General features: G+C 39.3%; 1 protein-coding gene across 1 annotated transcript; it reads right to left on the minus strand.

Annotated features, from left to right (window-relative positions):
* Positions 1-369: 369 nt before the first annotated feature.
* Positions 370-20,523, minus strand: LOC132541452 (Fc receptor-like protein 1). Its single transcript, XM_060202353.1, has 6 exons — positions 20,439-20,523; positions 7,266-7,293; positions 5,814-5,896; positions 5,571-5,642; positions 4,593-4,621; positions 370-1,862 (listed from the first exon to the last, which is right to left on the minus strand). The coding sequence occupies exons 1-6, from the start codon at positions 20,521-20,523 to the stop codon at positions 1,791-1,793; spliced, it is 369 nt and encodes a 122-aa protein (XP_060058336.1). The 3' UTR covers positions 370-1,790.
* Positions 20,524-22,380: the final 1,857 nt, after the last annotated feature.

Below are 22,380 nucleotides of genomic sequence, written 5' to 3' on the forward strand. Positions count from 1 at the left end.
TAATTTATAACAGCATATTATTGTTTTAAAATTAAAATAAATACTTCAACCCATATTGTAAAAAAGTTTGTGAATAAAAGAATAATTATTTTTAATTGTTTATTTATAAAAAGGAAATACTGACAAAACCATAGGATAAGAGTGGTACAACTCCACACAATTCCCACCACCAGAACTCCGTATCCCAACTCCTCCTTTGATAGCTTTCCTATTTTTTAACCCTCTGGGAGTATGGACCCAAGGTCATTGTGGGATGCAGAAGGTGGAAGAACTGGCTTCTGTAATTGCTTCCCTGCTGAACATGGGTATTGACAGGTTGATCCATACTCCCAGTCTGCCTCTCTCTTTTTCTAGTGGGGTGGATGGGGTTCTCAGGGAGCAGAGCTCCAGGACACATTGGTGGGGTTGTCTGTCCAGGGAAGTTTGGTTGGCATCATGCTAGCATCTGAAAGCTGGTGGCTGAAAAGAGAGTTAGCATATAAAGCCAAAGAAGGTATTGAGTAATCATGAACCTACTTTTGCATTCAGGTATATATTTTGCCCTGATTTATGGATACATGTAAATATATACCCTATCTCATGGGATCGGGTCTATATCTAGGTTTCGGGACTTTTTGGAGAAATGAACCACCTGGAATGGAATTAGAGAATCCTATGAAAGGAAAGGTCTCACCTGAGTAATGAGGAGGAAGGGATGACATTCCATGCCTGACTTCTCTGGATACAGTCTGAAGTGAAGCATACAGAGTGGTACTTGTTGTGTTGATTAGGTTGGGATCAGCAGATGCAATATCACTTGGCATGAATTGAGAGAGGCATGCAGGAAAATGAGCCCCACTCTAGAGGTTCCAGGACTGGGAAAATATAGGTTATATAGAGGAAGCATGATGTTCCTGCTGTCTTGGGGTTTAAGAAGGCAATAGATAGTTATTGCTATAATCATATTATTTGGCAATTGGGTTAACTTTGAAAAATACCTTTGTTAGGATTTGCTGTATCATACACAACATCACCATAATTTATGTCCTCTATTATTTGTATATGGCTGTGCCACCAGTTGCATCTGTTCTCCCTGGTCTAAGCTATAAAGCAACAATTATATCTATAGGTCTTCCAGAGGCTGCATTCAGAACTCTCAGTATAAAGAAGCCTAGGAAGATTACATTTCCCTAAAACTTCAGGGGCATCTAAATCCACCAAAGTATACAAAATACCACTAGAATTGAGTGTAGCTTTGTAGATTTGGTTTTAATTCCAATTTGATGACAATGACCCATCCACACCAATTGCATTCAGTTACATGTTTTATGTATAAAGAGAATGATTTACATATATAAATTGTACCACTGGAGTTCTATATTGCCTGAGCAATGACAACACTTGAGCAAAAACAATAAATACAGCCCTCTGTGAAGCAATCTTGTAAAATCACTGGCCTTGTCTTTGTGCACCCTTAAGCTTCTTTGCATCAAAACATGAAAATCCCTAGTTTTGATGTCATCTTGTGAAAAGAAGTTAGAATAAAACTCATCTGTGCACAAAAGAACTATCAGAAGCATGGTTCTAGAAACAAAGTCCTTCCCACTACTTTCTCCATGTTAGTTCTCCTGAACTATCTCTGCTGGACTTGTGCTAAATTCATCTCTTTAGTAGATTCAAGAATAATCTCAAGGAGAAAGCAATTGAATTAAATGGACTGGACAGCTAACTCCCTAGTACCTTTGAAGAACATATTGATTTTGCAGTATGGAGAAATGGATGGTTTCCAAAGAACGGAATCAGTCATAACTTCACATAGCATCTTCATAGTCTACATCTATACCATTTGCCTTCTTCAACCTTGCATAGATGGCTGCAGGGTCCTAAAGAAATTGACACAATTGAGACCACAGAAAGAAGATACACAGAACAGTTATCCTATAACTCCTCCTTCCCCAGAAAGCCTGGAGACATCCTGTTATGGCATATTACATGACACACAGAATGAAGTTTCTTGAAGCTATTAAGTGGACCCAACTATCTACTTCTGGATATTTAGCCAAATCATATGAAATTACTAATTTGATGATAATACTCTGAGCCTGGGAGAATAGCTCAACTAAGAGCATTAACTAAATAACTGAGCCCCCAGGTTCAACCCTGGACACTACCATATGCCATAGTTGATCAGTGTTCTGGTTTCTCCTCCCTTTCTCATATATAAAAAAATAAATAAATTTTGAAAATAAAAGAGTGAAAAGAAGGGAGTCAGGCAGTAGTGCAGCAGGTTAAGCACACATGGCAAGTGCAAGGACCAGCAAAGGATCCTGTTGACCCCCAGCTCCCCACCTGCAGGGGAGTCGCTTCACAGGCAGTGAAGCAGGTCTGCAGGTGTCTATCTTTCTCTCCCTCTGTCTTCCCACTCCTCTCTCCATTTCTCTCTGTCCTATCCAACAACAACAACAATAGTAACTACAACAATAAAACAAAAAGGGCAATGAAAGGGAATAAATAAAAAGGGAAAAATTTATTGAAGGGAGTCGGGCAGTAGCACAGCGGGTTAAGCGCAAGTGGTGCAAAGTGCAAGGACAAGTGTAAATCGGATCCTGGTTTGAGCCACCCCCCCCCCACCTGCAGGAGAGTCACTTCACAAGTGGTGAAGCAAGTCTGCAGGTGTCTATCTTTCTCTCCCCATCTCCATCTTCCCCTCGTCTCCATTTCTCTCTGTCCTATCCAACAATGATGACAACAATAATAATAACTACAACAATAAAACAAGGGCAACAAAAGGGAATAAATAAATATTTTTTTACAAAAGTGAAAAGAAATAAGACTGTTATGCTCACCACAGCACTATTAACAGTAATGAAGGTATAGGGACAGTCTATATGCTCATCAACATATACTCTGTGGAATATTGTAAAAAAGTGGTTGAAATCTTGCCTTTTGTGACAGCATGAATGAAACTTGAGGCAGAAAATGTGTGTGTGTGTGTGTGTATAATTATATTCCTGAAGTACATATATTTATATATTTTAAGACAATTATAATCAAGTATAAAGATAGAAACTGTAGTGTCTTGAAGACTGACTAAGCATTTTCAAAAAGTTTGTTGATGGGATGTTAGCTTGGCCCAAACCCACAAAGGCTTCTCTAATTCTTCGGAGCAGTTAAGTAATACTATGGGCTATCTATTATTAATTTTGAGCACATCAGAATTTGTGCTCAGGGCTGGTAAAAAAAAATAATTCATTTGAATAGTGTGGTGCTTTGCCATGCATACAACCTGGGTTAGATTCCCAACCCCCACTGAACTCTCTAACGGTCTCCCTCTGCCTCTCATTCTACCTTTCTGTCTCTATTTAAAAAACAAGAATCAGTATTCATAAACTAAATTTAATGACACTGAAGTTCACCAAGCATGTGAAATCTATCCTGAGAATCTAGCTGCATATCAGAGTTATCAAAATTGCAAATCACCTCCTGACCTGACACAAAGGCAGAGTTGGCATTTCTGTAACTTCTAAACATGTTTTCACCAGTAATGTTTTCAATTGTTCATGATTTATAAGTTCAGTCACTTTTAATGCTATAGATAGTCACTAACTAACTTCACTGGGTATTAACTTGGTTTCATTTAATTTTTTAATCTTTATTGGGTAGAGACAGCCAGATATTGAGAGAGAAGGGGCAGATAGAGAGGGAGAGAGACAGAGACACCTGCAGCCCTGCTTCACCACCCGTGAAACTTTTGCCCTGCAGGTGGAGTCCAGGGGCTCGAACCTAGGTCCTTATGATTTTTAACATGTGCGCTCAACCAGGTGTACCATCACCCAGCCCATTAACTTGGTTTTCTACAGGTTATTTGATGAGATTTACAGAACAAAGTAAGGTATGCATGGTTTGATGGTATGGTATTTTGAGACAAAAATGTTCAATAATTTAACTACTATCATCCATTGTGTAAGTAGACATACATCTGAGGCCATAGTACATGTGAGTACTAGACCTATGAGGTCACTTGGTAGAGGATATGTTTAAGCGCCTATGTTTAAGCACTGGCACCTTGTGGGAGAACCACACTGGGAAAGCCCCATGAATGGTAAAGCATTGTGTGACTGATGCTTCTCTTCTCTCTGTACCCTTCTTTTAATAAGTTAAAAATAAAAATATGTGTTGGGTAGTATCACATATGTATGAAGCCCAAGGCCTATTTACGTGGGGCACAGGAAAGAAGAAAATGGAAAAAAATATATGTAATTTTCTAAAAGTTCTCTGTACAGTGACACTGTAGCTATAATCAGTTTTTTAAAATCTTTGTGTGGCATAATAATGGAGAAAAAAGATAATTAACTCCTTTGTTTTCCCTAAGCAGTCATAATTTTCAAAGTTTGGCAACCAAAAGAGAGAAAGCAAATGAAAGAAAGAAAAACAGAGACACTAGTGGTCCAGGAGGTGGTGCTGTGGTTAAGGCACTAGACTTTCAAGCATGAGGTCCTGAGTTCAATCCCCGACAGCACATGTACCAGAGTGGTGTCTGGTTCTTTCTCTCCTCCTATCTTTCTTATTAATAGATAAGTAAAATCTTTAAAAAAAAATAGACACTAACTCACCATATCTTCAATATGTGTCCTTGACGGTCCTTTTGTGGAGAAAAATATACATTACTGTAAATTTCTAATACTTAAGAGTTCACTAATTTCTCATCTGTTTATCATGGATTGAGCTCCATTAATAACTCTCTGTCTGCCTGATATAAATGTAACCCCTTTACAATAAAGATAAAAAATGGCAGCCTGGGTATTTGAGGATAAGCAAGTACTTCTTGAGATTAATTTCTCTATACATTTACAGGCCAACTGTGGATGGAATGGGACAACTGTACTCAAAGAGGGCAAGCAAAAACAAAACAAACAAAACAGAAGCAAGCAAACTGCTAAGACTTGTGAGAACTATGGTAGTTATCTTTGGGAGGTGTGATGATGAGACGACAGAATTTTGGTGGTGATATGGTGTGGAACTATACAATGAAATCTTATAGTCTTTTAACAAACTATTAATAATAAATAAAAAAAATTAAAATAGGGGAAGCAAGAACCACAGCTCTAATGCTGCCAGTGATTGGGGAATAAGATCAATGGTAGGTTAGCTTCAACAAGTGGCTCTACTAAGGGCAGTTTCCAGACTAAAGGTCAGTCTCAATGGCCGTGATCACCAAGAGCAGGAGTGTTTAAAAAATAATAACATGCTGGCATATACAGCCCCTAAGTACCTTCTTTTTACTTTATTAATTTTAAATCTTTCTAAATTTTATTTATTCATTTATTTATTTATTTATTTATTTATTTTGATAGGATAGTGAGAAATTTGACAATGGAAGGGGAAAGGGAAAAAGAGACATACCATCAACACTACTTTGCTTTTTTGTGAAGCTACCCTCTTAGAGGAGAGGACTGGGAGATTGAACCCAGTTCCTTATACATGGCAATTTGTGAACTCAAATGCATGTGCCACCCCCAGACTCCAAAAATTACCCTTTTGATTACAGGAAAAGCAATAGTCAGAGGCAAATTCACTCTCTCAAGTCTCACCTGCTACTATTTGCCGTTCCTGGTGCATGTGGTACACCAAAGAATAAATCTTATCATCATTTGAAACATTCGCTGAAACAGAAAAAAGAGACATGAGGAAACAGTCTCTTCTACTTGCAATTATGGCAGCCAAGTACAAATTGGTTGAGGTGACTACAGCACAGCAGGGCAAAGTTATTGGTCATACCACTGTCCCTTCTCTACCTTACTCTACATTGGCCCAGGTCTTTGGGCAAGTCTCACCATTTTGATAGACAGGCTCTGGTTGCACTGGGACAGAAGAGTTGAGATAGGTGGAGTCTTGGGGTAGAAGTCTAGGAGGGTTCCTGCAAACACAAAACACAAGCTACTAATATTGTGTGGAATACTAGATACCCTTGGTATCACCACCTGGAATTATGAGAGTACACCAAGAGGAGAAGAGCCTTAGAAAGGATCCTAAGTGGAATATGAATGTATAGCACAACTGTGTAGTACAAAGCACAATCCTAGGGCACATCTGGCTGTGAATATGTATTACCATGTGCAAGGACCTGGGTTCAAGTTCCCTGGTTCTCTCTTGCAGAGAGTAAATATCATGAGTGATGAAGCAGTGTTATATAACTTTCTTTCTGTCTTTCTTTCTTTGGCTCTTTCTTTTTTCTTTTTCCCTTTCAACCTCCCCTTCCTCTCTCAATTTCTTTCTGTCATATCAAAATGAATAAATAAATAATTTTTAAATCATAGCCCTATAACTGGACTATGTAGAGCACTGCAGATAGATATCATTAGAGTGTACACTCCAGAGGGGCAAAGTCTTCATCTGAATGGCTTACTATACTATTGTCCATACCTTGAATGAAGCAATTCACATTATAGATACTGAGCAAGTATTGAATGAATGAAGAAGTATTTATTGCTTGAGAAAGGTACAGGAAAATATAGTCATGCATGTACTATTGAAAGGGCGTTACTTTAATCTGGTGGGGGTAAGGTTTTGTTGGCATAGCATACTAAAGATTTCTTAACTAGATATTTGTATGTCCAGATGGAAGTAGTTTAATAATATTCTTCTACTACAAGCTTCTAAAAAATCTTCATTTTTTTCAGTCATTTTTCTTTCTCCTGTCTGCAGTACAGAAATATGTCTCTTTGTAAATATTACATCTTATATCTTAAGATTTGAGATGTTTCCATATTTTCATGCCTTTTGGCACTCAGCACAATGACCTATCAACCCTCAGCTCTTGGATAGTCAATTAAGACATGCATGAAGCTTGTTAAAGTAATACCATCATATTATACAGACTTCAGTAAAGGAAGCAAATTAGAAATAATGCCGAAATATTAATTTAATGAATTAATATGTAAAAGAAGAAACACAAGTAAATGTTTAAAGCTGTCAGCAAGAAAACTCTGGATTGGTAGTTATAGATGCAATAAAAGATAAGGTTGGCTCATGAGAGAGGGTGATTCAAATTTTTTTATTTTTTTATTTTTTATTTTGCTTTACTCATCTATTTTGGGTATAGACAGAGGGAATTTGCAAGGGAAAGGGGATATATAAAGGGAGAAAGACACTTGCAACATTGCTTCACCACCTGTGAAACTTTTCTCCTGCAAGTGGGGACCAGGGGCTTGAACTAGGTGGACCCGCACCAAGCCCCATATATATATTCTATACTAATAGTATACATGGAGAAAGAAAATCCTCACCTGAGTATATTCCTGTCTGGAGGTCTTTCTGTAAATAAAACAAATAAGCCATGTCAATAGAGGACACCCATCACTAAACATCACTGTGTCCAGAGATCATATTGCCAAACATTTCAGCAGATCATTCATTTCACAGATTAAAGGACTCAGCTCAGGGAAAGTTAAGTGAACTTTTCAAAGTTGGTTAATAATTGAGCTAGAACTTGAACCTTCTCACCTATTATCTATAGATAAAAGAAAGACTTCCAGGAGCAGTGGATTCATAGTGCAGGCACTAAGCCCCAGTGATAACCCTAGAGGCAAAAAAAAAAAAAAAAAAAAAAAAAATTGCTGTTGCCGCACTCTATACATAGCAAGGCTTTAGCAACTGAGCAAAAGTCTAAGTTTGTCACAGAAAGGACTATAGAAACAGAGGGGCAATAAACGGGCTCAATTAATGAAGGCCTTTGTTTTCCCCTCCCAATACCAAGCCACTTTATTATTGAGGGCCCTAGTCAGGGAATCCTTGGATACTACTCACCTAGATGGATAACAGATCCCTCCCTTTACCATCACTGGTCACTTCTTTCAGGAATGTCCTAATTAGCCATTTTGTTTTGTATTGTTTTTGTTTGTTTGTTGTTTTGTCTTTTATTGCCACCTGGGGCTTGGTGCTGGCAATATGAATCCATAAATTCCAACAGACATTTTTTTCCTTTCTATTTTATTGGATAGGACAGAGAGAAACTGAGAGAGGAGGGGAAGAAAGAGAGGGAAGGAGAAACACAGACACTTGCAGACCTGCTTAACTGCTTGTGAAGCATTCCCCCTAGAGGTGGGAAGTGGGGGGCTTGAACCCAGGTCCATGCATATACTGATATTTGTGCTGAACTGGGTATGCCACCACCTACCCCCACAACTAGCCCTTTTGTAGGTCTTTTCAGAACCTTACCCTCACTATAAACTAGCAATAGTAGGGACCACCCCACTCTCCAAAGGGAAGCTTGATCATTCTACTCTGCCTCTAGAGGAAGACCAGTACTACAATGTGTGCAACCTAGAATGTTTCTAGCCATGACCATGGACTATGGGTTCAGATTGATAGGAACCCAGAGGTTAAACAGACTTCTGTGTTGTCTGTGTTGACTAAAAATTTTCATCGTCCCAGGCTTAGATTGTTATGGTAGTTAATTATTTATTTTTTCAAGTTTGGGAGCCACTCTGTGTCTTAACCCACATTTCAATTTTTTCCTCACATTTCAAGTTTTATTCTCCACTGTAACATCATCCTCCCAAACAATATAGAAACACTTCCACTTTCATATTATTTATCAAGCTCAAGTCGTGGGCTTCTAGGAATATACCTAAAATAGACATCCTAACTTCTTTCCACCATAGGGTACCTGTTCTCATTGGCTATGTTACTTTTATATTTATTAAACATTTTGTCTAACTTACTGCCTTTCAGGCACTAAGTTTCAGATGCTGCTATGATTTCATCCTAACCTCCTAAATGACTTTGAAAACATATTCCAGAACCTCACTTCTCCAGCTCCTACCCTGCTAGAGAAAACTAGAGACAGGCTGGGGGAGTATAGTTTGACCTGCCAACACCTGTGTACAATTACAGAGCTAGAATTTCTTTCTTCTGCACCCCAATAAAAATGAATTGCTACATAGGTATGATGGGCCTGAACCTCTAACAAATCTGTCTGTCCACCATCATTGGTCATCTCCATCAATAACAACATCTTAAACCCTCTACAGGACCTTGTCCTCAATGTAGAATAATGTAGAATAATAACAATAGAAATTGCCCCACTCGCCAAAGGGAGGCAGGGTCAACATATGCTGCCATTTGAGGGGGACTGGTAGAAATGTGTAGCCTAGGGGGTTCCCGGAAGATGGCGGACTGAGAAGCTGCTAGTGGCTTGAGCTCTGACCACATCTTCTGGAAATGGTAGAATTTTCTGCCTTTAGTAGGCCAGTCAATAAGGGGTCCTAGCGGTGACACCAAGGAGGTGACTATAACTTAATTTAGGTTAAAAAATAGAGTAGAAAAAAGGGAAAAAATTTTCTTTTAAATTATTAAGCACACCTCCTACCCTTTGCTCCCCTCCCATAACCAGTCCTAGGGAACCAGCTCCTTGCAGGCTCCCCTGCTGAGCTTCTTTCTTTACCAAGATTCCTGTCCCACCAAGGAGTATCATTCATTCTAAGTCTATAACCTTCTGAAACCTCTGGCCTTTTTTCTTTCTAAGTAGCCAACCCCACCCACCTCACCCAGCATAGCTAATTAAATAATAAAAAATAAATAAACTCTTTCCTTTCACCGCTCTTTTATGACTATTCTTATTCTTAGTCTTATCTTTTTCTTTTTTCTCTGTCTCATTCTTTTTTTTCTTTTTCTCATTCTTGTCAACCTTTCTTCCGTAACCCTACATCTTCCAAAGCCACAGGCCCCATCCCCACACCACCAAACAGTGGGCTTTTTTGAATTCACTGATACACATTTGGGAATTATTTGGGGAAAGAATTCTGACTCAGAGTGGACTCTCACTGCGAGTATCTCTGCTCAAATTCCCTTCCTCCTTTAGCTACCCCTAGAATATACAGTGGATAGTAGATTTGCATAACTGTCTATTTCAGCTATCCTTGTCTAGTCCTGAGGTTTTTTGTTTTTTTTTCTCATCAGTCAGCTGCCTCTGATCATGAGGTTTGAGGTAATCTGGGACAGGGTTTTATTTTTACCCTGCTCTATTTTATTATTAATATTATATAAAGGCATATATCTTCCCCTCCTTTAGGTTGATCAGAATTAACTCTTAGGGTATCTTTAATTGCTAGGGTAGTGGGCATCTTATCTATTGTTGGAGGAACTTGTCTCGTTACTCCTACCTCCTCTACACTCTCCCCTCCCTCCTCCTCCTAGATAATTAAAAAAATAAATTAAATTAAATTAAAAATAAAGTAATCAAAAAAATAAACTTTCCTTTCACTGATCTTTAATTACAGATCTTTTTCTTATCTTTTCCTTTTTCTCTCTCTTGTCTCTTTTTTCTTTTTTTCTTTTATCTTGTCATACACTTCCTCCTTCCTTCTTCTTTGCCTTTCTGAATCTGTGAATTATTTTGGGGAAGAAATCTGACTCAGAGTGGACTCTCTATGTGTGTATCTCTGTTCTACTTCCCTTTCACCTCTTGTTACCCCTAGAATATACAGTGGATAGTAGATTTGCATAACTTTCTATTCTTGCTATCCTTTCTTTCTTTTCTCTTTCTTCTTCACTGGGATTTGGTTACTATTTATTCATGGACTGGAGAAATTGTTTAGCTAACTGGTAACGATTAAACTGCTTCAATACTTGCTTCAGTTGCTACTGTAATTCCTGAGGTTGGTGAGTGCAATTGTCATAAAGGTATTTAGTACAGTGTTACTTGTACTCAAGACACAACAACTTAGGAACAACAGAGCATAAAAAAAAGAAACACATAAATAAAAAAAAATGGGTAGATCAAAAACAAATAAAACTGCTACTCCAATGAATGAAGACAGGATCCCAGAAGAAACTACAAATCAGCCAGAAGAACCATAGATAAGAAAATAATGCAAGCAATAATAAACACATTAATCACAGAAATGAAAACAACATTGGAGGAAAGGAATGGCAGTATTAGCGAAATAACAGATGAGATCCTCAAGGAAAATACAGATTATCTTGAGGCAACTAGAGAACTGAAAGCTGACAAAGCTGTAATAAAGAAAGAAGCTGAGGCAAGGGAAAGCAGAATAACATAATCAGGAAACAGAATTAGTCAGACAGAGAATGAGTTAGGGAAAACTAAGAAAGAGGGGAAAGAGCTTAAAAAGAGATTGAGAGACACTGAAAACAACAACAGAGACATATGGGATGATCTCAAAATAAGTAACATTCGTATAATTGCCCTGCCAGAGGAAGAAAGAGAGGAAAGGGGAAGCAAATATTCTAGAGGAAATAATAGAAGAAAACTTCCCAGACCTGAATAACAGAAAGGACATCAAGACTCAAGAGGCCCAGAGAGTTCCAAACAGAATCAACCCAGACCTGAAGACACCAAGACACATCATAGTCACAATGAGAAGAAGTAAGGATGAAGAAAGGATCCTAAAGGCTGCAACAGAGAAACAAAAAGTCACATACAGGGGAAAACCCATAAGATAATCAGCAGACTTCTCCACTCAAACTCTAAAAGCCAGAAGACAATGGCAAGATATCTATCAAGCCCAGAATGAAAAAGGGTTTCAACCAAGGATAATATATCCTGCTAGACTTTCATTCAAACTAGAGAGAGGGATCAAAACCTTCTTAGACAAAAAACAGTTAAAGGAGGCAACCATCACCAAACTGGCCCAGAAAGAGGTTCTAAAAGACCTCTTATAAACAAGAACATCACTATAATACTTTCAATATATCAGAGCAAACAAAAAAAATTTTTTTGAACAATGGCACTACAATATATCAAATCGATAATATCAATGAATGTCAATGGCTTAAACTCACCCATCAAAAGGCGCAAAGTGGGGGGATGGATCAGAAAATATAACCCAACCATATGCTGCTTGCAAGAATCCCATCTGTCTCAACAAGATAAACACAGACTTAAAGTGAAACAATAGAAAAGTATCATACAGGGTAATGGACCACAAAAAAGGGCAGGAACAGCCATTCTCATATCAGATACAATAGATTTTAAATTAAATACAGTAATAAAAGATAGGCAAGGACATTACATAATGATTAGAGGATCAATCAGCCAAGAATACTTAACAATTATTAACATCTATGCACCCAATGAGGGACCATCTAAATACGTCAAGCACTTACTGAATGAATTTCAAAAATACATCAATAATAACACAATAATAGTAGGAGACTTCAATACCCCACTCTCATACTTAGACAGATCAACAAAGCAGAGAACCAACAAAGATACAGGAGAATTGAATGAAGAGATTGACAGACTAGACCTCTTGGAAATTTTCAGAGACCTTCACCCAAAAAAACTGGAATACACCTTCTTTTCAAATCCTCATAACACATACTCAAGGATAGACCACATGTTAGGTCACAAAGACAGCATCAATAAATTCAAGAGCATTGAAATCATCCCATGTATCTTCTCAGACCACAGTGGAGTACAACTAACATTTAACAGCAAACAGAAAATTATTAAAAGTCACAGAAATTGGAAACTAAGCAACATACTCCTTAATAAAAACTGGGTCAGACATTCCCTCAAGCAGAAAATTCAAATGTTCCTGGAAACAAATGAAAATGAAGACACAACCTATCAAAATATTTGGGACACAGCTAAGGCAGTACTGAGAGGGAAACTTATAGCCATACAATCAGATATTAAACAACAAGAAAATCTCAAATGAACGACCTTATTGCATACCTCAAGGACTTAGAGGAAGAGGAACAAAGGAACCCTAAAGCAAGCAGAAGGACAGAAATCACTAAAGTTAGAGCAGAAATAAACAACATCGAAAATAAAAGAACCATACAAAAGATCAACGAAGCCAAATGTTGGTTCTTTGAAAGATTAAAACAAAATTGACAAACCCCTAGCCAGACTCACCAAACAAAAAAGAGAGAAGACTCATATTAATAGAATTGTAAACGATGGAGGAGATATCACAACTGACACCACAGAAATCCAGAGAATCCTGCAAAACTTCTATAAAGAACTATACGCCACCAAGCTAGAGAATCTGGAAGAAATGGAACAATTCCTAGAAGCATATGCCGTTCCAAAACTGAAACAAGAAGAACTACAAAATCTAAATGCACCAATCACAGACAAAGAAATTGAAACCATTATTAAGAATCTCGCCAACAACAAAAGTCCTGGACCAGATGGCTTCACAAACGAATTCTACAAAACTTTCAGGAAACAGTTAGTACCCATACTTCTTAAGCTATTCCATAAGATTGAAGAAACAGGAATACTCCCTTCCACCTTCTATGAAGCCAGCATCACCCTGATACCAAAAGCTGATAGGGACGGAACAAAAAAGGAAAACTACAGACCAATATCTCTGATGAACATAGATGCCAAAATATTAAACAAGATTGCGGCCAACCTGATACAGCAATATATCAAAAAGATTGTTAGTCATGACCAAGTGGGATTCATCCCAGGAATGCAAGTCTGATTCAACATCCGTAAATCAAACAATGTCATTCACCACATCAATAAAAGCAAAGCAAAAAACCACATGATTATCTCAATAGATGCAGAGAAAGCCTTGGACAAAATCCAACACCCATTCATGCTCAAAACTCTACAAAAATATGGGAAGAGATGGAAAATTTCTCAAGATAGTGGAGTCTATATATAGCAAAAATACAGCCAACATCATACTCAATGGACAGAAGCTGAAAGCATTCCCCCTCAGATCGGGGACTAGACAGGGTTGTCCACTGTCACCATTATTCTTCAACATAGTATTAGAAGTTCTTGCCATAGCAATCAGTCAAGAGAAAGAAATCAAAGGAATACAGATTTTAAGGGAAGAAGTCAAGCTTTCACTATTTGCAGATGATATGATAGTATACATAGAAAAACCTAAAGAATCCAGCAGAAAACTACTGGAAGTTATTAGGCAATATATCAAGGTATCAGGCTACAAAATCAATGTATAAAAATCAGTGGCATTTCTTTATGCAAACACTAAATCTGAAGAAGAAGACATCCAGAAATCACTCCCATTTACTGTTTCAGCAAAGTCAATCAAATATATGTAGGAATAAAATTGACCAAAGAAGTGAAAGACTTGTATACTGAAAACTATGAGTTGCTACTCAAGGAAATAGAAACTGATACCAAGAAATGGAAAGATATCCCATGCTCGTGGATTGGAAGAATAAATATCATCAAAATGAATATTCTCCCCAGAGCCATATACAAATTTAATGCAATACCCATCAAAGTTCCACCAAGCTTCTTTAAGAGAATAGAACAAACACTATAATCATTTATCTGGAACCTGAAAACACCTAGAATTGCCAAAACCATCTTGAGGAAAAGAAACAGAAATGGAGGCATCACACTCCCTTTTCTTAAACTATATTATAAAGCCATCATCATCAAAACAGCATGGTACTGGAACAAATAGGTACACAGACCAGTGGAACAGAATTAAAAGCCCAGAAATAAATCCCAACACCTATGGACGTCTAATCTTTGATAATGGGGCCCAAAGGATTAAATGGAAAATGGAGGCTCTCTTCAATAGATGCTGCTGGGAAAACTGGGTTGAAACATGCAGAAGAATGAAATTGAATCACTTTATCTCACCAGAAACAAAAATCAACTCCAAATAGATCAAAGACCTAGATGTCAGACCAGAAACAATTAAATACTTAGAGGAAAACATTGGTAAAACAGTTTCCCACCTACACCTCAAGGACATCTTTGATGAATCAAACCCAGTTGCAAGGAAGACTAAAGCAGAAACAAACCAATGGGACTACATCAAATTGAAAAGCTTCTGCACAGCCAAAGAAACTATTAAACAAACAAAGAGACCCCTCACAGAATGGGAGAAGATCTTCACATGCCATACATCAGAAGATCTTCACATGCCATACATCATGCCATACAAGAAACTAATCACCAAAATATATAAAGAGCTCAGCAAACTTAGCACCAAAAAAGCAAATGACCCCATCCAAAAATGGGCAGAGGATATGAACAAAACATTCACTACAGAGGAGATCCAAAAGGCTAACAAACATGAAAAACTGCTCTAGGTCACTGATTGTCAGAGAAATGCAAATTAAGACAACACTAAGATACCACCTCACTCCTGTAAGAATGGCATACATCAAAACGGATGGCAGCAACAAATGCTAGAGAGATTATAGGGACAGAGGAACCCTTTTACATTGCTGGTGGGAATGTAAATTGGTCCAGTATCTGTGGAGAGCAGTCAGGAAAACTCTCAGAAGGCTAGACATGGACCTTCCATATGATCCAGTAATTCCTCTCCTGAGGTTATACCCCAAGGACTCCAGAATACCCAACCAAAAAGAGGTGTGTACTCCTATGTTCATAGCAGCACAATTAATAATAGCTAAAACCTGGTAGCAACCTAGGTGCCCAACAACAGATGAGTGGCTGAGAAAGCTGTGGTATATATACACAATGGAATACTATGCAGCTATCAAGAACGATGAACCCACCTTCTCTGACCCATCTTGGACAGAGCTAGAAGGAATTATGTTAAGTGAGCTAAGTCAGAAAGATAAAGATGAGTATGGGATGATCCCACTCATCAACAGAAGTTGAGTAAGAAGATCTGAAAGGGAAACTAAAAGCAGGACCTGACCAAATTGTAGGTAGGGCACCAAAGTAAAAACCCTGTGGTGAGGGGTACACATGCAGCTTCCTGAGCCAGTGGGGGTTGGGAGTGGGTGGGAGGGATGGGTCACAGTCTTTTGGGATGGGTCACAGTCTTTTATGTACACTCCTAGTAAAATGTAATCATATAAATCACTAGTTAATTAATAGGAGAGAGTGAAAATTAATTGTATGTCTCAAAGTTTTTTAAAACACAGACTGAATCTTTTTAATATATAGGCTGTGTATTTGATATGCGGACTCTCTCAAAAGCCTAGACCAAGTAGATCAGAAGCAACCGATAGCACAGCTATATACAAGATACTGGGTACTTGTATATAGCTGTGCTATTCTGTTAACAAACCCTAACAAAAGGACTTTTCAAAGTTAACCCAATTACCAAATAACGTGATGATAACATTAACTATCGATTGTCTTTTGGAACCCTAAGACAGCAGGAACCTCACATATCCACTATAGAGCTTCTACTTCCCCCAGTCCTGGAGCCCTTGGATAGGGCCCACTTTCCCATATGCCTCTCCCAATCCATATCAAATAATATTGCATCTGCTGATCACAAACTAACCAACGCAATGATTGCCACCTCAACATGCTTCACTTCACACTGTGTCTAGAGACTTCACGTGTGGAATGACAACCCTTCAGCTTCATTACTCGGGTGAGACCTTTCCTTTCATAGTATACTCTAATTCCATCTCAGGTGGTTCACTTTCTAACAAAGTCCCAAAACCTAGATATACACCAGTTTCTGTGAGAGAGAGAGAAAGAGAGAGAGAGAGAGCATATGTTCACACGTATCCATAAACTACTGCAAAATATATACCTGAAAGCAGAAGTACACTAGAGTTTGCAGTGAGTATCCCCCTAACACTTCCTCTCCACTATTCCAAGCTTTGGGTCCATGATTGCTCAAAAATTTGTTTGGCTTTGTATGTTAACTCTCTTTTCAGTCACCAGGTTCCAGATGTCATCAGGATGCCGGCCAGGCTTACCTGGACTGAAGACCCCACCAATGTGTCCTGGAGCTCTGCTTCCCCAGAGACCTACCCTACTAGGGAAATATAGAGGCAGACTGGGAGTATGGACCTACCAGTCAATGTCCATGTTCAGCGGGGAAGCAATTACAGAAGCCAGACCTTCCACCTTCTACAACTCACAATGACCCTGGTTCCATGCTCCCAGAGGGTTAGAGAATGGCAAAGCTATCAGGGGAGGGGGTGGGATATGGAGACTGGGTGGTGGGAATTGTGTGGAGTTGTACCCCTCCTATCCTATGGTTTTGTTAACTAATCCTTTCTTAAATAAAAAATAAAAAAAAAAGAAATGTGTAGCCTAGAATGTTCCTAGATATGATGATAGAATGTGAGTCCAGACTGACATAGAAGCAGGAGTTTAACGGGATCCTGTCCTAAAATATCAATATGTATTGGCCCTAGGTCAGATCAATTGGGATTAAAGTTAACAGTATTTATATATTTTCCCCATATTTTGGGGCTACTCTGTGCCCTGATCCAGCTTTCTAGTCCTAGTTTCAACTCTGACACCATCTTCCCTTACTATACTCTTAGCTCACCTGCATGTTAGCTGTCAGACCCTGGATAAAATTAATTAAGTCATGGGCCCCTTGGAATGTACCTAAAATGGACTTCCTAGTTTCATCCATAATGAAGACCACAAATTCACCTGTTATACTCTTACCTTTAGGTTCCTGATTATTAAACAATTTGTCCTGCTTTACATTGTAATGCTTTTCAGCCTCCAAGTTGAAGTAGCTATAATAATGCTAACTTGACATCCCAGGGCAGACAACTTCAATAATGTGTCCTAGAGCCCCACCTCTACAGAGCCCTACACCACTAGGGAAAGATACAGATAGACTGAGGGTATGGTTTGACCTGTCAATGCCCATGTCCAGTGGAGAAGCAGTTATAGAAGCCAGGCCTTCTGCACCCCTTAAAGATCTTTGGTACATACTCCCAGAGGGATGGAGAATAGAAAAACGTCTAAGGGGAAAGAAAATATGGAACTCTGGTGACAGCAAATGAATTGCATGGAATTGTATCCATCTTATCCCACGACCTTGTCAATCATCACTAAATCACTAATAAAGAAAAAAAAAACAATTGAAACAAACAAAATTATTTATTTGGTCTTTACACCCAGATGGAAACATGTGGAAGATGACTAGAAGGCTCTCCATCCCAGTTCCACTAGGACCCAGAACTTTTGTGATCAGGAACCTTTATTTTTATACCACCAAGAAAGAAGAGGATCTCAGAACACTCAAGGAATAAAGGTGCTGCTGCCCTTCTCTGAGAGGGAAGATGAAAAGGGAAGGGCACTCAAAACTTTTAATAGGTGTGGGTGTGGCTTAGAAAGGAAGTTAAGGGCTGGGGAAATGGCATAATATTCTACAAAGGCTTACATGCCTGAGGCTTCAAGGTACAGGTTCAACTACCTCCACAAGCCAGAGTTGTGCAGTGCTCTGACCTCTCTCTGTCTCTCACACTGAAAATATAATAAATAATATATTAAAAAATGAAACAAAGGATGGAAATTAGAATTGAATATAAATGGGTATCAGCTTCCACTTTGGGTCAGCCATCTTTTCCCATATGTCTCATGTACTTCTGTGGTACATGACTTTTCACTTTCCTGACTGAAACCCAGATTTGTGCTCCTAGTTCCCACCTACAGAGGGAAATTTTTACAGAATGGTAAATCAGGGCTGCAAGTCTCTTCCTTTCTCTAGCTCCCTTTTTATCTAAATTTCCCATCTTTACATAAAATAAATAGCATTTAAAAATATTATTTATGGGGGGAGTCAGGCAGTAGCACAGCGGGTTAAGCGCAGGTGGTGCAAAGTGCAAGGACAAGTGTAAATCGGATCCTGGTTTGAGCCACCATTACACCCCACCACCTGCAGAAGAGTCACTTCACAAGTGGTGAAGCAGGTCTGCAGATGTCTATCTTTCTCTCCCCTTCTCTATCTTCCCCTCCTCTCTCCATTTCTCTCTGTCCTATCCAACAACAACAACATCAATAACAACAATAATAACTGCAACAATAAAACAAGGCCAACAAAAGGGAATAAATAAATAAATAAACATTAAAAAATATTCTTGGGGGAGTCGGGCTGTAGTGCAGTGGGCTAAGCGCAGGTGGCAAAGAGCGCAGGTGGCTAAGCAAAGACCGGCATAAGGATTCCGGCTCGAACCCTGGCTCCCCACCTGCAGGGGAGTCGCTTCACAGGTGGTGAAGCAGGTCTGCAGGTGTCTATCTTTCTCGCCTCCTCTCTGTCTTCCCCTCCCTCTCTCCATTTCTCTCTGTCCTATCCAACAACAACAACAACAATAATAACTACAACAAGAAAACAACAAGGGCAACAAAAGGGAATAAACAAATAAAATAAATATAAAAAAAAAAATTCTTGGGCAGTAGCACAGCAGGTTAAGTGCAAGTGGCACAAAGCACAAGGACCAGAGTAAGGATCAGGGTTGGAGAACCTGGCTCCCCACCTGCAGGGGAGTTGCTTCACAGGCGGTGAAGCAGGTTTGCAGGTGTCTATCTTTCTCTCTCTTTCTCTGTCTTCCCCTCCTCTCTCCATTTCTTGCTGTCCTATCCAACAATCACATAAATAACAACAACAATAATAACTACAACAACAATAAAAAACAAGGGCAACAAAAGAGAAAATAAAAAAATATATAAAAATATTCTTTATGGGAGTTGGGCAGTAGCACAGCAGGTTAAGCAAGTTAAGGTTTAAGCAGGTTAAGGTTAAGCAGGTTAAGGTTTTTTAAAAAAAAACCTTAAACAATAAGGGCAACAAAAGAGAATAAATAAATACTAAAAATAATATTATTGTTGTAGTTATTATTGTTATTGATGTCATTGTTGTTAGATATGACAACAATAACTACAACAATAAAACAAGTACAACAAAAAGGAATAAATAAAAAATGTTAAAAAATAAATAAAATGGTCTTTCACAGAAAAGTGCAACCGGTTTTATTCTATTTATATATGGAAAATAAATTAAAATGGAGTAACTATGATCTTTCTGATATTCAATTTCCAGAGAAGACTTTCCAGATTATTTTTCCTTTATATTCTCTTTCCAGAGATGGCTGTATGTTATTTTCTGTATGTGCCAGGTTCAGTTGCAGACTCAGAGTTCTCCTGTCTACACTAAGGGAAGCATCTGATAAAGAGTCCACATGGCTGAACCATTTCTGGCTAATCTGTAAGAGGTCCATAGGCCCAGCACTACTTGTGTTCTGTCTCATAACTGGTGAGAGCTGAGAGAGACAACTAAGAGACTTCTGAAAACTTCTTGCTATCCTTCCTGGAGGGGTCTCTTTGTCACACTCCCTGGGGTGCCCTGTCCTTTAGCCTCACTGCTTCCTCCCTCTGCTAGCTCCTCTCCCAACCCTCAGCCAATGGATTTCATAAGGGACTGTTGGGACACATACAGGTTATATATTTTAGCATGCTAGACTGGTGCCTGCCTCAGGTTTGCACAATCTATGGATTGATTTTCCTGTGGGGCTAACTATGTCTGTAGCATCTCAAAAACTAATATATGTCTGTGGAGCCAGAGCTCTGCAACAGAGCATCACACAACATTATAGCAGGCATCCAAGGTAAATGAGGAAGTATATAACTTATTGGTCCTTCCAATCATATATTTGCTTTGCATTATGGGTGCTAGTTGAAGAAATCTTGAAATATTCTAAGTTTCATAGAAGAGATTTGATGGCTGTTTGTTATCTCTGCTGCAGACCTTCGGCAAATACCTCTTCTCCGTTTTGTTCTCCTTCTTCATGAATCATTATGCTTTTGTCAGTGTAACCTATTTTGCAGTTCATTTAAGGTATTCTGTGACCAACTAATAAAAAATAAGGGGTTGGGAGTCAGGCGGTAGTGCAGCGGGTTAAGCGCATGTGGCGCAAAGCACAAGGACTGGCCAGGGATCCCGGTTCGAGCCTCCGGCTCCCCACCTGCAGGGAAGTCACTTCACAGGCGGTGAGGCAGGTCTGTGGGTCTGAAAACTTTGGGCATGTATGGCATACATCTCTAGCTATTCCTTAGGAAGATAACAAATAGTCATCAGCAACTACCAGAATCCCTTACTTTTTTTTTTAAGTTTTTTAAGTTTTTTTTTTTTTTTTGCCTCCAGGGTTATTGCTGGGGCTCGGTGCCCGCACTACAGATCCACTGCTCCTGGAGGCCATTTTTTTCTCTCCCCCTCTCTGTCTTCCCCTCCTCTCTCGATTTCTTTCTGTCTTATCCAACAACAACACTCATGGCAGTAATTACAATAACGACAACAAGGGCAACAAAATGTCCTCCAGGAGCAGTGGATCTGTAGTGCGGGCACCAAGCCCCAGCAATAACCCTGGAGGCAAAAAAAAAAACTTAAAAAAGAAAGTAAGGGATTCTGGTAGTTGCTGATGACTATTTGTTATCTTCCTAATGAATAGCCAGAGATGTATGCCATACATGCTCAAAGTTTCAGACTTGAGTATGTGTAGTTATTTATTTGCTATTTTAGTTACTGATTTACTTGTGTGAATCTTATGTAGAGATTAATAAAGAAAGAAAATGAACAAGGAAGCATTCTCAGAATGAGCTCAGGAGAGGTATAGGGATATGTGGGTGGAGCATGTCCATGGGAAAGAACCTTGGATGATCTGCCTAGATTTTTGTCTCCATGCAGATATTTCTGATCGAGGACTCCTTTATGACTTCTGGGTCATTTCCTCATGATTATGAGCTTTGGAGGAAAACAATACAGAGTAGAATATTCTCTGGTCTGGGGTGCAAGAGAGAAGTTTTGGGGTATATAAGCTGGACTCAGGAGCTTTGTTCTAGGACTCACAGTGGGAGTTCAGCGGCTGTGAGTCTATTGCTGTGACAGGACATGCTACTTATTTTTTTGTGTGATCTTCAGTGTCCTCATAGCCTATCTGATTAGAATCTTATATGCATCCTGTAACATGCAGCCCCTCACACATGAGTGTGAGGTCCTGGGGTTACCCCTGCAGGGCCAGCCTTGGTGTGCCCTTCCTGGGAAGCTGACAGGAATTTTGGTGAGGAGAAGTTTTCTTTCTTGGGGCTGAAGGTGGTGTCCCCCAACACATACACAAAGCATGAGAAGAAGAGAGGGGCCTTGGAGGCTGTTAGTGTCAGTGAAGTGGAGGGCAGGGCTAACCTCAGTAGAAGGGAAGACTAAGGCAAGAAGCTGAGCCAAAGGCTATGTGATCTCAGTCCCTGATCACTAGAGAGCAGGAACAGAGCTGCAGAGGCAGGAGGGCAAGACTGCTGCAGGGGTCTCTGCTTTGGTGGGGGTGGCTACCACTGGCAGGGGATTACAGGGCATGGAGATGCAGCAGAAAGAGCCAGGGTTTGTCTGGATCTGGAAAAGCTAGAAATGTCCATGGGGATGTTTTTTAGCATACTCGCCCACAGCTCAGTACCAAGAAAGGTGACAGTTCAAATCTGAAAACTATCATGAAGGTAATTTAACTCTTTAAACAGTGCAGGTATATAAGACAGATGCCAACCTGGAGGAACTAGTAGAGCCTTGGCACAATGATCTGGCTCCTATGTGTACCCACAGGCTGGAACTACTGGTCAGGGTTGAGAGGCAGAGCTAGCAATCCAGGAAAGCAGGAAGAGTAAGATTGGATGCCGTGGTGGGAAGATGTCAATAAACTTTGTGA

This window comes from Erinaceus europaeus, chromosome 11, assembly GCF_950295315.1.
Source record: "Erinaceus europaeus chromosome 11, mEriEur2.1, whole genome shotgun sequence".
In the NCBI taxonomy this organism is placed as follows: Eukaryota; Metazoa; Chordata; class Mammalia; order Eulipotyphla; family Erinaceidae; genus Erinaceus; species Erinaceus europaeus.